At 37.1% G+C, this 15,718-nt stretch overlaps 1 protein-coding gene across 1 annotated transcript in view; it reads right to left on the minus strand.

Moving 5' to 3' along the window:
* Positions 1 to 3,265: 3,265 nt before the first annotated feature.
* The window catches only part of LOC107096512 (probable global transcription activator SNF2L2), a 52,857-nt gene continuing 40,404 nt past the window's right edge, over positions 3,266 to 15,718 (minus strand). Inside the window, exons 30-34 of the mRNA XM_015393191.1 lie at positions 13,236 to 13,369; positions 12,884 to 12,985; positions 11,126 to 11,252; positions 9,528 to 9,661; positions 3,266 to 6,386 (exon numbers count right to left, since the gene is read on the minus strand). Coding sequence (XP_015248677.1) covers positions 6,351 to 6,386; positions 9,528 to 9,661; positions 11,126 to 11,252; positions 12,884 to 12,985; positions 13,236 to 13,369 — 533 coding nt within the window. The 3' untranslated portion in view covers positions 3,266 to 6,350. The remainder of the gene's footprint in view (positions 6,387 to 9,527; positions 9,662 to 11,125; positions 11,253 to 12,883; positions 12,986 to 13,235; positions 13,370 to 15,718) is intronic.

The following is a 15,718-nucleotide window of genomic DNA, read 5'->3' on the forward strand; positions in this document are numbered from 1 at the left end:
GGCCTTGAGGATGGGTCATCCATGCGCTCCTGGGAGTCAGTTTGATAAGCCAGCATCTCCCAGGCTGGTTCTGCTCAGTTCCAGGTGTGCTGGTGCTTTTCTAACCACTTCCAGACTGAAAAATGTCAAAAAGCATATCGCAAACTCTTGATCTCTAAAGGACATGATGTAACAGCGTTCATGCTTACCTCATGTTGTCAGAAAGATGCTATTTGAATGTTTTTATTTTATTTATTTTCTATCCAAAGGTGCTGGGACTGTTTGGTAGCAGTACAGTAAATACCATTGCTAAATATTTATCATGGAAAAACCCATAGGTTTTGTATTTTGTGCTATAAACAGAGGTGAAGAAGTTCAGGTTTTAAATTTATAGAAGTTTCAGTTTTAATCAGGTAATTACAATGAAATGAAAAAGAGTAAGTGCTGAACTGAACTTAAAAAGCCTTTCAGATGGGCTTTCAGGGTTTCTTTATAACACAAATGTGCATCAATTAAAAACAGCTGCTTGTTGCTTCATCATAAAAATCACGTAGGACTTTGGGTCAAGGTGTGAAGGCGGCTTTCACTTTAACGATCAGGTATGATGCTCTGCTCGTACACGAATCCTCAGCTTCCCTCTGATCTAAAAGTCTCAGAGCTGCAAACAGAAAAAGCATTTTCCCCGATCATGCGTTAAACTGGTAGTGAACCCTGGAATCCAAAGGGATACAAAGCCCTTTCCCAGCATTCCTTTTAAGCTGTGCAAGCGTTAGCACCGATAGGGCCCGCTTCCCACCTTTGAATGGAGACGGGTTACAGCACCAAGCAAACTGGACTCTTTAATAACAGAGGGACACCTGGCCCTTTCAGATCGCAATCCATGAGTCATCAGGAGGAAAAATAAAGCCCAGATTTTACTTGGAGTTTTTCAGAGCCCCTATGGTGAAGCCATAGACAAAGGCTACAGAGGAATAGCAGGAATGGGCCCTGGCACCTGACATCCCTGCTGCTCAAACAAGGATTAACATCCAATTTGCTCATCTTTTCCTGGGCTCAAGTCTGTACCAACAACTCGGCACTTCAAAGAGGTGGATAAAAAGGAAGCGGTGGACGGTCATTCTTGAGGGGAATTGGCTTAGTGAAGCTCTGTTTAAAATGGCAGGGATACAAAAAGGATGGGTTTTGATGTGCTGTGGAGTGTGAGGGCACTTCTTCTGCCCTCCGGTGTTTGGACTGGACAGTGCAGCCGCAGAGACGTGAAGAACAGTGAAAGGGCAAAGACACAGCAGAGGAAACAATAAAACTCATTAGAAATATCTCTTATTTCAGTGATTATTAAGGGAAATAATCTCAAAATATGAAACTAATTACAAAATCAGAAGTAACTTTTTGGGCCAATTTGTATCCAGAAAAAAAGTCATTCCATCACTTATATCATAAAAGGCATCAATAGGTGTGTAATTATACATTACACCAATGTGAGTCTACTTAGAAGAGTATCCATGGACCTTACGGTATCTGCACTCAAACAGAGATCAGGACTTGGTTTTGCATAAATGAGGGCGTCCCTGAAATGAGACCTAGAGGGGATTGGCCTGTGGTTCTGATGAGCTCTTCAGGAAACCCAGCTTGCCTAAGAGCAGACGTCAGCTCCACTCAGGTGTCTAATCTTCCTCTTGATGTGTTTGTTTGCCTGCTGAGGGAAAGTGTTACTGTGATACTCATTAAAGCAGGTGTTGGGTATTTTTTATACTCTAGGAGCCAGGTCAAGGTAGGGGGAGAAAAATGTAAATCAGCATCTTCATAAAACCTCTCAGCATGGGGAAGCATGAAGAGCTCTAAAAACTGTACACACTTTTTATTTTCTTTTTGCTCCCATTTGTTTGCAAATATTTTTACTTTTTTTCCATATTACCCTGTCTTTCAAAACAAAGAAAATCAAAAATACTTGAAAATAAAGAGTACAACATTTTATAGAATGAACAAAACCAAAAAAAAAAAAAAAAAAAAACTTGAGATTCTTAATCTAGAAGTATAAAACTTATATTAATCTAAAAAAGAAAACTTTGGACTAATAAAGAGTCCAATTCTGTTTCTCTTCAGCCACTAAGAGACACCATCCTTTTGTCCAAATACAGCAAACACTAGCTCCTATTCCTCCTCCGCCTTTCATGAAGTCAACAGTAAGAGCACTATCCAGGGTAAAAAAAGGAAATCTGCTGTGCTGATTCTGGATAGCCTTCAAAACTCTTGAATGGGCTCAATCCATCCATTGAGTTAAATAAGTTTTTGCAGCTTTTTCTTTCACACTTTGTCCTTCCACTCCCCTTTTTATTAACATGGTTGGATAAAGAGACCTTTGGAACAGCCATCTTAATTGGCAGACCTCCTTTATATCCTACGGTAATAATAAGTAATTTGTAAATCCACTAGGATCGTGTAATTTTATACAGCGAAACAATCACAGACAATCACAGCTTTACTATAGATTCTGGAGTTTGGCCTGTTTTTCAGTCTAGTCCAGTTTCTCTGACTGTGACTAACTGTAAGTGCTCTCTTTCATCCACTGACATGGGAGCTAGGAGCGAGGCTCAGAGCTGGTCTACCTGGCTGTGTGTTTCCTGGAAGGGCGACTGTGGAGCTGGTTGACAGTTTCCTTTTGTATCTCTGCTTCTGTCTCCTTGAACCCCGGTCGGCCTCAGCAGATGGCCGCTCACACTGAGCCTGGTTCTGCTGGAGGTTTCTTCTTGTTAAAAGGGTGTTTTTCCTCTCCACTGTCACTACAAGCATGCTTGGTGTAACGGAGGTCACGTGTGGTGAATTAGTGCTCTACAAACAAACTGATTTCAATTGGACTTTAGCAAAAAAAAAAAAAACTTTAAATATATGTCACTCTGTCACCCTTTGGATCTAATTACTGGAATAAACTTTTAAGGACATTGTCATTTATGGAACTGTATATGTGTTTAATCTCCATTTAAAAAATGTTTTGCTCAATATTTTTTCAGGCTTCCTAAAGGTGTTTCCATTTTTCTCGACCGTAGAGGCCAGTTTTGCTTATTTTCTGCCCAGTCTATGAACAAACAGGAGAGGACACAAATATTTAGGCTTTTGAGGAAAATACATCAGATAAAGAGCTTTCAAAAGTCACATCTTAACGGCAACCTGCAGAGAACAACTTTAGAAGATAAGAGCCAAATGTGATAAGAGTGGGGTTTAACTTTTTAAAGATTGTGTTGAACTTGGCATGCACACACAAAAAGATCACATAATATTAAACATAATAACAAGAGGACATCTTTACGCAGAAAATCATTTGATATTTATTTGCTCGGGGCTATGAGATTACAACCACAAGGACACTGTGCAAAGAAAGCAAAAATGAAATCCGGCTTATTCGGAGAGCTGGTGGGGACGTTACACACGCAGTAAGGATGACTCTGCATGTGCACGGTATATTCTTCAGGAGTTCATGCTACAAACACACAAAACGCTGGAGGGAGACAGTAAAACTAACTCACACACATATGAAACTAGATGAATACATCAGTACACTTAAAAATATATTGTTCATTAAAATCTGTTTAGAATGTATTGAAAGTTTGCTTTTTTTTTCGTCTTTTGTAAAATTTCTAATTTCCATCGTCTTTAAAAATAATCAGAAAACAGCAAGAAGTTGTTTATCTGTTGTTTTATGCAGCGCCTGTTTCCTTAAAGATGCTACTTTAACCAATTTAAATGAGCTACTTCCTGTAAATCACATTACAGTGATCTAAAAACTCCTCATTAGAAAAAAACAAAAGATCTTAATCATTTGGAAAATGGCGTGCAATTATACATATATATATTTGATCATGAAGTAAAAACTAAGAATTTCCATGACTTTTTATGTTTAAGCTAGTTCAGATATTCCATCAGACTGAACGTTTAGTGGTCTTTACCATCGGTCTATGTCGCTCCTCAGGAAAACAAAACATTGGTCTGCATTTGTCGCCGCCATCTAGCCTTTAATAACTTTCTTTTGTTTAATCCACATTAATTTAAACAGAAGCTAATACCAGCATTTAAGGCTAATTCTATATTAGTATCTGAATAAGAAGCTGAAATGTGTTTGTAACTGGAGATTTAAATCTCTTACAGTGTTTAAGTGTGGAAATGGTTGAATTTTAAGGATTGCACTCTAATAATTTTTCAGGAAAACCTTTCTTTCGATAATAAACAAAAAAAATGGAACAAATGAAACTAAATTATAACTTCAAAATAACATCACTGCTTTCAATTACTGTAAAACAAATGCACTTGAAGCACTTGGAATGGTACACTGGGTCTGAAAACAACAGCCAGAGAGAAAACGAAAAAGCTTTGAAATGATTTGATCTATTAAAATCTATCCAGATCAACCTGGCACTATGTGAAATATAACATGCCTCATTGTCGTATTACTGCAAGTAGAGATGCACCAATACATTTTTCTGATCCAATCCGATACTGATACACAGGCTGAGCAAATTATCCGTACAGTATTCTTAGCAATGTGTGTAAAGGCATCATGCTTGCTATGTGTGTGCTCCATGCAATGACATAATCAGAGTTGCAATCATTAAATGTAAGTCACTAAATCACTGTGACTGTATTAATGTGTGATATCAATAACCCTTAGGGTATAGGGATGAAAACCAGATGGGGCATTCGAAATAGCTCAAAAAGTATAAATGTTCTAATCATTAAATATAAGTGACCATTTGTTGTGACTGTCTTGCTGTGTGTGATATCAATAAAAATAGAAATGGCTGCATTGTTCATCTGATATCCGATCCAGCTAATTAATATCAGAGCCGATATCCGATCCAAGCATTGGATCAGCGCACCTCTACCTGCAAGCATCCACAGCACAGACGCAAAAATCAATTATTAAAGAAGGCTAGTCAAAGCCTGAATGGAACTGGGATGTTATTAAACAATTCTGCAAAAAAAGAGAAGGCATAAATCCTTCAGAGGAATAAGAAAATTTTTTTTAGACACCACCCCACTTCTCCTGAGGTCTTTCGGGGGATTTGTTTCTGCCTCTATATGCAGGTGTTTTGGATAACCATCACTTAAAGATGCACTGCTCAGGTTAAAAAGTTAAATAATATTTCTTCTATTCCATACATGCCTTTACAAGCATGCGACTTTTAAAATAAGGTTTACTCTATTTACTGCAGCTGCATTTCTAGGCTCCAATACTCAGCTCATGAGAGATGGATTCTCTGCGTGTGTGTTCGTGTGTGTGTGACGCATTACATGCTGTCGTCCACCTGGCTCTATCAGCGTTAAAACATTCCTACACCTCATTACATTACGCCTGCAAAAAAAAAAAAAAAAAAGATCTGTACAGGAGCAGTGGGAGACTATTGGAACTATTCACCTTTAATAAAAGAAAACCATCCGTAATGGAATAACGCTCTATTCACTCAGGTGTTCCTTTTCTGATATTTAAATAGTTTCAATGTGATGATGTGAAAAAAAAAAATCTGCAGGCCCTCAATGAGCAGTAACAAAAGAGTTTTTAATTTAGTAATATGGAACAATAAAACTAACTAAAACCTGCTTTTTTCACTGCATAATTTGTTTGAGAATGTATTTATAATATTGACTTCAACAATAATTGAAGGTTTGACTACTGAGCAAAATTAATAATCACCAATTAATGCACTTTGTTAGCAAATTAGATCATTTTTAACACACAGTGGGAGCTGCAATGTGTTCCTAGCAGGGCCAATCAAACTGCCATTGTTAATATTGTTGTTTTCCTCCAAAGCCACCAACCCATAAAACTGGGAGAACAGTTTTATCTTCCCCAATTTCTTTTACAAATGCCTCATTGAAGTTGCTGCGGATAGGATATACAGGACCTTTATCTCTAATTTTTCATTTTTACCACTTTGTGCATCATAATGCAAAAAGAATAAAAAAAAAGGTATAACTGTATTATTCCCTATCAACAAAAAAACAAATCTGTATATATATGTTGCTAATACATCAACTTGTATTCAGTTGCCTTGTAATAATGGGGATATTAATATTATAATGAAGAATTCATAGTTTGACCAAATGCATTTTTTCTATATAGAACTTCTATTGTGCCTTATATCAGCACAGACTTAAAAAATATACTAGAAAACTCTTAAAAACATAATAAGCTGATTGGTTCTGCTGTGGTTACTGATTGATTAGTAATATATTTTAAAGTTGATGGAAAAGAAAAGACACACTACAGTCAGACAGAGAGGACAAATACAAAGAAAACAGAAAGAAGCTTAATGATAGAAAATGAAGATATTGTCCTTTTTGTACGAACATCATCTTCACACTGCTGCTGCTGGTCTTCCTCAGTCCTCGTCACTTTTGCTCTTGTCCGACTGATCCTGCAGAAAGAGAATGAAAGATTAAAAGTGCAGAAAAGAAAAGAAAAGTGTGTGACAAAGGTTATTTTCTCTGTAAGGAGAAAAAGCAAAAGGCAACGCAGGTCACCTTAAACGGAAAGTCTGAAAAAGCCTTAAATGAGGAAAGAGCAGTCCAGAGTCTGTACAGAGACACAATGTACAAGGTCAGACTAAAAATTACCCTCTACATTTATATTCAGCCTAGTGGAGCTCTGGGCCACTCAGTGAAGGTCAATGTAAACAGCTCAGCCGAATCAGGGCTTCACACGCCCGCCGGCTCAGTATCAGCGCTGTCACTACAAAACACACGCTGCCGCCGTCAGGGTTACAGAAGCTAACAGCTAACGTGGGAAATCTCATCGCCTCCGGGAGATACTGAGGTTTGATTTAGATTAAAGCGTCTCTGTTCTGCTTTTGTTATGAAAATGAGGTGTGGTTTTGGGTATGAGTTACTTAACGTGCAATTCAAAGTGAAACAGGCACAGATTTAGCTGGAAATATGTCTGGTCGGGGAAAAAGAAAATGTGGAGCAGGATGTGGATTAATCCCAACCGTATAAGGCGAAAGCTTTACACAACACTGCACAAAATCCTTGAATTCTGGATAGCTAATCAAAATCAAGACCCAGGAAGTGTAACCCCGTGTTTTTGGAGTGGATTCGAGCAGCACAGCATTGCTGGGTCGACCCTGAACACCTGGTGTTTATTAATCTGGCTGTAGTACCCTTGGATGGACACATTGTTTTTTTGCTTGCAGCAGTGACTGAAAACAAAAAAACCCTGAAGATTTGATTGCTTTTCTTTGCTTCTGTTTTTATAGTAACTTTCTGCTACCGGTGGAGATTGTTGATAGAAAATACAAGTTAAGGCAACACAATGAAAGGTTTGTAGTTCCAATACATCTCAGTCCCTCAGACCATCCCAGAGAGTCCAACACTAAAACGTATTATAGCGAAGCAGTGACATTCGGTAATAAAACGCAGCAGACCTCCATCTCACTGCTGCCATCAAAGACAGAAACACTCTGCAGGGACAAAACAGCATCAGCATACAGATAAAACAAGTTGTTTTGTCTTTTCCGTCTGCTGCAGACGTATGGAGATCTCATTTTTACTCTTCCTCTAAAACACAGAAAAGGCTTCAAATCAAAGCAGAAAAATGGATCTTAGTCATTTTGAAAAGAAATAATCAAGGCGGAGCCCTCCAACTGATCCCATAATCCCTTGTGCTGTCAGTGGTAATGTCAGGATCCTTTCATTCCTCTTCCAATGTGACACTGCCTCTTATTTTAATTAGCTTTATTATGTTATTTTTTTTGTTTTAAGCTAAAGTGGCAAAGATAATCCAAAAAACACTAAAATGCAGGCTGTACATCATTAAAGTTGCCTTTCCGTTTTATTAGTTTAAATAAACAAGAGGTGAACAATAAGAGGCTGCTTGGGAATTTTCAGTCACCTTAAGTATTTATTGTTGCAGGACAGTGTGCTACATTTTGGTAAAAGGAGATTTAACCCTCCTGCTCAGTTTCTCTCTATAAAGGCAACAATCTAAAAACAGTAAAATAAACTGGAGCTGAAGATACAAAATTGTTTTTTAGTTTGCTTTTTTTTACAATAAAACAAAATCCAGCTTTCTAGTGGCGGGGGGAGTGGCGGCCTGGTTGTTAGGGCATAGAGCTTGGAATTCTGAGGTCCTGAGTTCGAACCCCACTCTCACAGAATGCCACTCTGGGTCCCTGAGCAAGACTCTTAAACCCACACTGCTCCCCGGGCACCGCACAATGGCAGCCCACTGCTCCCCAAAATGGAACGGGTTAAATCCAGGGAGTTCCTTTCATTGCTCTGTACTTGCAAAAGTATAATGACAATAAAACGCTGGGAAAAATAAAATAAAAAATCCGAGATGTTAACAGATTCTCAATATTTCCTATACAAATCTGCATGTTTATACCTAAGATTAAGATTACTTTAAGATTACTAAACAACCAGAAGATTATTCCAATTATCTATTTATCACAATTGCTAATATTCTGTGATTGGCTCCTCATTAACAAGCAAAATAAATATTCCAATTGAAAAATTTGTTTTTTTTTATTTTTTTAAGACTGAAGCCATCAGGAGATTCAATTCAGTTTCAATTCAGTCTATTTATATAGCGCCAATTCACAACGCATGTCATCTCAAGGCGCTTTACAGAGACAATTCAACCAGATCATACAACCAGATTTATTCAGGGGATTTTTCCTTCCAACAATGGCCTACAGCAGTGGGCTTCAATGTTTGCCAGGCCAAGGACCCCCAAACTGATTGCGAGATGGAGCGGGGACCCCCTAATTATATATACTGTATGAAATTGTGTTATATCAAACTGGTCCTGTAGTCACTCTATTACAGATGGAGTAATGTAATAAAAGTAATTACTTTAAGTATTTCTGATTCTGATTCCTGGTTGATGGGACAGGTGTTGTGAATGAAACGGTGGCCAGCTTGAAAAAGCTCCTGTGTGTCGCTGAATGTGTGCATTGATGACTGGCTCCATTTATCAGTTTACTACAGTCTGTTGAATTCATGTTAATGTGTATTTAAAGACATTTCCATTAGAGGAAAAAATTGCAGGGGGGAATATAAAAAAAAAAAAGTTTAATCAACCAAAACTTTCATTAAACCCCATGCAGTACCTCCTTGGACCCCTAGGGGTGGCGGATCCCCTGTTGAAGACCTCCGCCCTAAAATATAACACGCCTGACAAGGGGACGCTTTGTTCCTGTGTTGACAAACGGTTATAAATGATGTAGTTTGAACTACTCCTGGTCTAATAAAAGAAAACATGGCTAAAATGACTCCAGTAAGTAATTTTGGTTTGATCAAACATCATAAAGACTCAACTGGTCTGTGAGCCACAATCAGCCAGTATGGGATGGAATACGTAAAGCCAATAGAAAGTGAACTGGATTATGAGCACGATTTTAACCTTTTTATAATTATCCATTCCTTTAATTTATTGTATTTATATTTCATTTATTTTGCCCTTTTAATAAATGTTATTTTGGTTTGGCTGAAAAATCAGTGATTTTGGTCTACCATGGATGACAACATCTCAGTTTAATGTCATGTGAGAGACGTACGTTATCATCCTGGTCGTCGTCACTGTCGTCGTCGCTGACCACCGGCTTGGCCTTTCCGCGGCTTTGCCTCTTCTTGCCTTTGTCGTGGCTGCGTCCCTCCCTGCCCAGCTTGATCCTCACCCGCACAGACTTAGCTGAAAAAACAGAGGCAGGTTTAACATGAAAACAGCTGAAAGTTTCTGCTCCCATGTGTGCTCAGAGAAGATTTTAAAGAGTTTCTGTGGTCAGAGATCAATGTCCAGCAAATATGGAACACTGAAAGGAAAGTCTGCGCCTTCTTTTAGATGTTTACCTTCCGTCTGCTGGTCTAGGCTACATGTGTAAATATAGAACAATAAAGATTCAGGGAAATACAAACTTTTAAAACTTTATGTAATAAAAAAGCATATTAAGGAGGTGAATGGACAGGACTGTAAAATGACAATTTCTCCCTTACACATTTCTACTTTCTAGACAACTAAACATTTTTCTTTTAAAAATAATCCTGCATAAATAAAGAAAAATACCTTCAATTTAAGATTTAACTGATGAGGAGGAAGATATCCAAAGCAAACATGTGGATGAACTGGACCATAAAGCATCTCCACAACATCTCTCCCCCACTAGTATATTTAATGAGCACCAATATTTTCTAAAATCGCTGTTAGCTTTAAGACAAAGGTAGTTGAATGCAGATCTTCCAGAAGGTTCTTCTTCAATCTCATCATTCTGCAGAATATTTAACACGTGGCATTATAGATTATTACAACATATTTTGGGTCAATGTGGGACATGCATCCTTGTTTATTTATAACCAGATGGGGGTCTGGCCTCGGAAGTCCCTTCTGGGAAAACTGATCTTACTATTTTTTGACAATATAAAGGAAATATGTGAGATAGAAAAGCAAATTCAGAAGAAATCTTAGGGACAAATTTCACAGTACTTTATTGTCTATTTCAAAATCTGCTGCCCAGACAATGACACGAATGGACACAGCTTGATGAAGTAATTACATACTAGCTGAAGACACAAATTTACATTCAAAATTGTAGGATAAGAGAGAGATTGAAGAAAAAAAGACATATCTAATTACTCTGTCATATATTCAGACAGCTTCTATGCAACATGAACGGAAACTAAGCTGAGTTCAAACTTCCAGAGATCAGATGTATCAAAGGTGGTCTGAAGTGCAAACTAATGTCAAGTCATGCTAGAAAGCGATGACTCACATTTGAATGCACATGTCAGAGATGTATCTGCTTTGACTGCCTTTTTTACGAGCTATGTAGCTATCAGATAACTCAAAGATAACTGAAAGCCTTTCAGCTGTAGACGAATAAAAGAAATACCTCATTGACTTTTTGGCTATGCATCTTGAAGAGTTCAGATACTTTAACTTTTATTTTTTACTCAAGCTTTTTTTATCCTTTTAATTTTTTTCCCCACTAATATTGTCTCACATTATTAATTTTTTCTCTGCTACAGTTCGATGGCCACAGCAGCACAGTGTTTTCTTTGGGGAGGCTTTGAGCAGCATGAACTCACCTTCCAGCTGTGAACATGAATTAGACACAAGGTTGATTTGCTCTCTGCCTTTTTTTTAAAGAGTGCATCTCACCCTCAGCCTCTGAGTCATAGTCGTCATCATCTTCCTCATCGCTGTCATCCTCACTGTCTTCGTCCTTGGCAATCTTCTGTCTGGCACTCTTGAAAACTGACTGAAGAACAATGGAGTCCTGGTATATCTGGTGTGTAAAGAAAAAAGATGATTGAAAAGAAGCTGTAACCAACAATTTCTAGAAACGAAGGATCATTTTTAAACCAGAAGGCTGAAGCGGAAATTTTTGGACAGTAAAATGTGGAAGAAAACTAATTTTACTCCATGTGTTATCAAATAATGAATGCAACCTGTATAGAAACGTACAAATCCCCCAAAACGGGTTCAAAAACGATCCAAATTACGCTGGTGCAAAGAAATGAGATACATATTAATGTCTACCAAAGCACTTCAAAAGCAGGAAACGTCACATTCAACTCAAAGTAATTTTATAAATTTTTTTTTTCCCTTTAAGTGCAAAATAATCTGCTGCCATTAAAGCGACATTCACTTTGAAAATGCCATAAGATGTAAAGAAACTGGTATCAAAGATATCACAGTTTTCAGGATGGTGTTCAAGATGAGAGATTCTACTGCTGTTAAAAAAAGCTAAAGACATCCAATAGCCCTGGTTTTAGTAAACAGGGTGCTAGCGTGATGAGAGGAAGAGCAAGAACTTCCTCTTCGTCCAATAATTATAGCACAAACAGAAACCAGTAGACTGGAAGGCAAAATAAAGCTCTGAGTTTCTCTGGCAAATTCCCCTAGATTGTTTGGGAAATGTTTTTTATTGAGAACCTTAAAAGTTGGGAGTTACAAGTCCTGTGTGATGAGGCATCCTGATAACATCAATGTATGAGGGTGCTTTCCATCTCTATTCTGCCCAATGAGACGACAGAAATCAGAAGAGGGCTCAACAGTCCTCCCAGTGCAACTTTCTCCAACAATCCAGAAACAGAGTAATGGGATATGAGACGGGGGTGGTGGGATTAGTAATTCAAGGATCAGAAAGTATCAAAAGTAGTGACAAACTGGTCAAACCCAAGTACTATCGAAACAAGGTGCTTGGCCATAAGGGAAGCATTTGGTCCAGAAGTCGATATCAAGAAGAAAACGACAACACAGTAATATATAATTACAGCCTCATTTAAGCACTTGTTTATTAAATACTGAACATTTAAAACCATTGAGTATCAGTTTAAAGTGCTACTGAATAGATCACTTGAGGAGCACCTAAATTAAGTTAATTGATTATCAACTGTTTCTAAGCCTGCATTCAAATATTAGACCAGAAAGAAAACTATCAGATCATCCAAAAGCATTGAAAATCAGCAAACTAAAAATGAAACAGAAGAATTTGGTTCTCAACTTTATGTCCTAATCTTGAAACTGCATTCATTTTTCCTGACAATAATTTGCCAACAAAAACTGAAGCCAAACAGGAAGAGGGGCTTGGTTGGATTCTACTGATAACTTTTGCTGGAGAAGCGCTTTTGATTTCACCAAACATACAGGAAGGCACAAAACTGTCAAAGCGGAGAAAGATGTGGTTCTCCGCCGCAGAAAGCTAAACCACTGAAAAAAGTAGAATAAGGAGATGAAGGTTCCCAAAGTAGGACTTGTTCAAAGAGAAGTTTGCTTCAAGAGATGGAAAACTGCAGACTTCGTTGGAAAAAATTGCTCACAATGATAGATCAATTAGAATCAAATCAGAAACTGTAAAGTTTAGGCTAAAAAGAAAGAAAGAAAGAAAGAAAAAAACAAGAAGTGAGTTCATACCTGGGATCCCTCCAGGTTAAACGTTTGTGCATTCTGACAGAGAAGCATCACGTCCTTCTCCAGGTCTCCCAAACTTCGGTATTTGTGGTTTCTCACTCGCTCCTGATACCAGTAAGAAAAGCTGTTATTCTCTCGCATCAATGAAGCTTAAAGCATCCATAAAAGCTGATATAAAATAATTGCTAACCTGATCTCTAATGAGTCCTAATATATTTTGCATCAGCACAGTAATCATTTAATCCATTGTGTGGAAATTGTCTGGTATCACAGAGTTTGCTGCATATGCCAAGACTAAACAAAAACACTTGTCACCTTCATTTTCATAACTTTGGGGTCATCTTAGCTAACAAACCTTGATCTTTTTGAAGTCCACAGGTTTTCTGATTAGCTCATAGTACTCAGGGAGCTCCTTCCTGGATGGAAGCTGCACAAACACCTCACTCAGTTGCCTTCCTGACCTGCTAATAGAGAAAATCAACGTTACAACTGGGAAAGAATTACATCTTGTGATTTTAGATCTTTCTTTTTATAAAGACTTCCTCTTGAGGAGTTACTTATGTTGGTGGACCTGCATCTTTGCATGTTTAGTTGCTTGCATAGTAACTATATAGCTTTAATTAAGTTTCTCTAGCTTAATTAAGAAATGTATCGATAAATTCTTATATTTTGAACCGTAGTTGTGATTTTTTTCTATATGTGCGTATATTTAATTTACCATACCTTAAACTTTAATCACATTTTCACTAGTTGTCCTACTACACAGTTGGACGTGTTCACACCCTAAGTTACTTGATTCAATAGAAAAGTCACTACAGCATTGCACTGCATCACATTACTTTAAGTAAGTAAACACAGCTTTGTTTGGCTGAATTAATTCCTGGAAGATCTCACCATCCCTTTTATATTGGATGTGCTGAGGTATAATCGGTACCCTACAAGATTTTACTCTTTTAGCTCTGACTTTTAAAAATTGTCTGGTAAAAGCATCAGCTAATGTAAACCAGAGGATGACATATTTTGTTCTAAACCCTTGTAGAGTATTCTTGCCAATTCTCCTCAATGATCAGCACTATGGCTATTGAGACAAGATACCTTGTCCAATTATATGAATTACTTATTTTTCTGTTACTTGCTGTCTAATACTGAGAAATATTTCTCAATCAATTGTTGCAGATACATTTGAAATAAGAAAATCAGAAAAACAAGCATGTTTACAGTACATTATACATAATGTCTGCAAACATGTAAAACAAACAGGGAACCTTTGCACATGAAAGTTTTTGTTTTTGTTATGAAAATCTTATCTGTTTTTAAATGTCTTTACTCAGGTGCAGACTTCCTAAAATAGAAATATTCTTCTTAAAGTGACTATACAGTTTTTTCATTTCTAAAATTCAGATTTTTATAATATATATTTTACTTTTCTTTGTCTGAATCTTAGGTCTTTAACTCTTTAATTTTGCTGCTGGTATAACAAAATTTCTTAACTGAAGGATGATAAAGGCTGTTTTTATTCAATTCTATGCAGCCAGGGCTGTAATAACTTGAGAGATAAAGGTTATATAGATATTTCTTATAGATATTAGTGGATCCAAATCAGAAAAAGGCTCTAACTTGAAGGAAAAAAGGAGAGATGTATTTGTAATTTTTACTATGAAATCTAAATGGTCATTTCTTTTAATCTGACCGAGACATACTTTATGATGCTAGACTTTAATAAAACAAGTAATAGCAAAGCAAATGTTACTATGATTGTCTTCACCCTGACAGTAAACTAACAAACTAAGCCATCCGCTTTAAAAGAGTGAACATGACAGCTTGACTGATGGTATTTACCAAGAGACTTCCTGTTGTCTTAACAAAATGTAAAATTATTTTTTACTCTAAATTCAAACATACTTTTTTTAAATGGTTAGTTTTTAACAACTTCAAAAGCCAAGATGAAATCTAATTGAAAATAAAAAAAAGCAAACAAAAACACAAATGCTTTCATCCAGAGTGAACAATCTCCACCCAGTTATGCTTTAACAGTTTTCTTCAGGTTTCTCCTGGATGCTTTTGGAAAAGGATTGGATAATGGAGCTAATTACCAGTCAGAAAACAATGCCGCAGGAGGGTTTGAACAGCTGCTATTGATTTTATTAATGGAAATCTGTTAGACGCCTCTGATGAGTTGAACAAACTCCCTGCTGATGCATTTGGAGCTTGGTTGAATTCCTGTAGCTGTTCTGGAGAGTTCTGGGCTTTAAGTGAAAACCAGGTCAGCTTTTAGAAAACATCTTAGTAATGCAAACAAGTATTTTGCTGATAATATTTTTCTTCTGTTCTTGTATTTTGTGATATCCAACAAAGATAATTATCCAACTGACTGTGCCACCACTAGAGGCCTAAACAGACACACTGGCAACACTGTCTTTCCATCATTATGAAGTAGTTCTGGCCCATTTATCTGATCTAATCAGAACCAGTGTAGATGATAGAAAGAGAGAGAAAAGCTAGTTTAAGGTCAAAGATCAACTGTAGGAGCTGGCCATCAGAGGAGGAGCGATTACAACAGAGAAAACGGCATAATACTTAGTTTTGAACTTTTAATTTGTTCCAAGTGTTAATCCATCTCAAAGAAGCACTTTTAGCACAAACATTTTCTCTTTAAACAAAAACTGAAATCTACTGCTGGTACGGTTTCTTTTGATCCATTATTATTACTATAATAATGGGTGGGGGGAGGGATGGAGGTGGTTTTTGAGTGTATATGAAGTATGAAAAACAAAAAGTTTTTGATAACCATGATGATGATTTATTGTTTCTACCTCTGACTTTTCAATAAAAAGATTT

Source organism: Cyprinodon variegatus, unplaced genomic scaffold, assembly GCF_000732505.1.
Source record: "Cyprinodon variegatus isolate N-32 unplaced genomic scaffold, C_variegatus-1.0 Scaffold629, whole genome shotgun sequence".
Classification (NCBI taxonomy): Eukaryota; Metazoa; Chordata; class Actinopteri; order Cyprinodontiformes; family Cyprinodontidae; genus Cyprinodon; species Cyprinodon variegatus.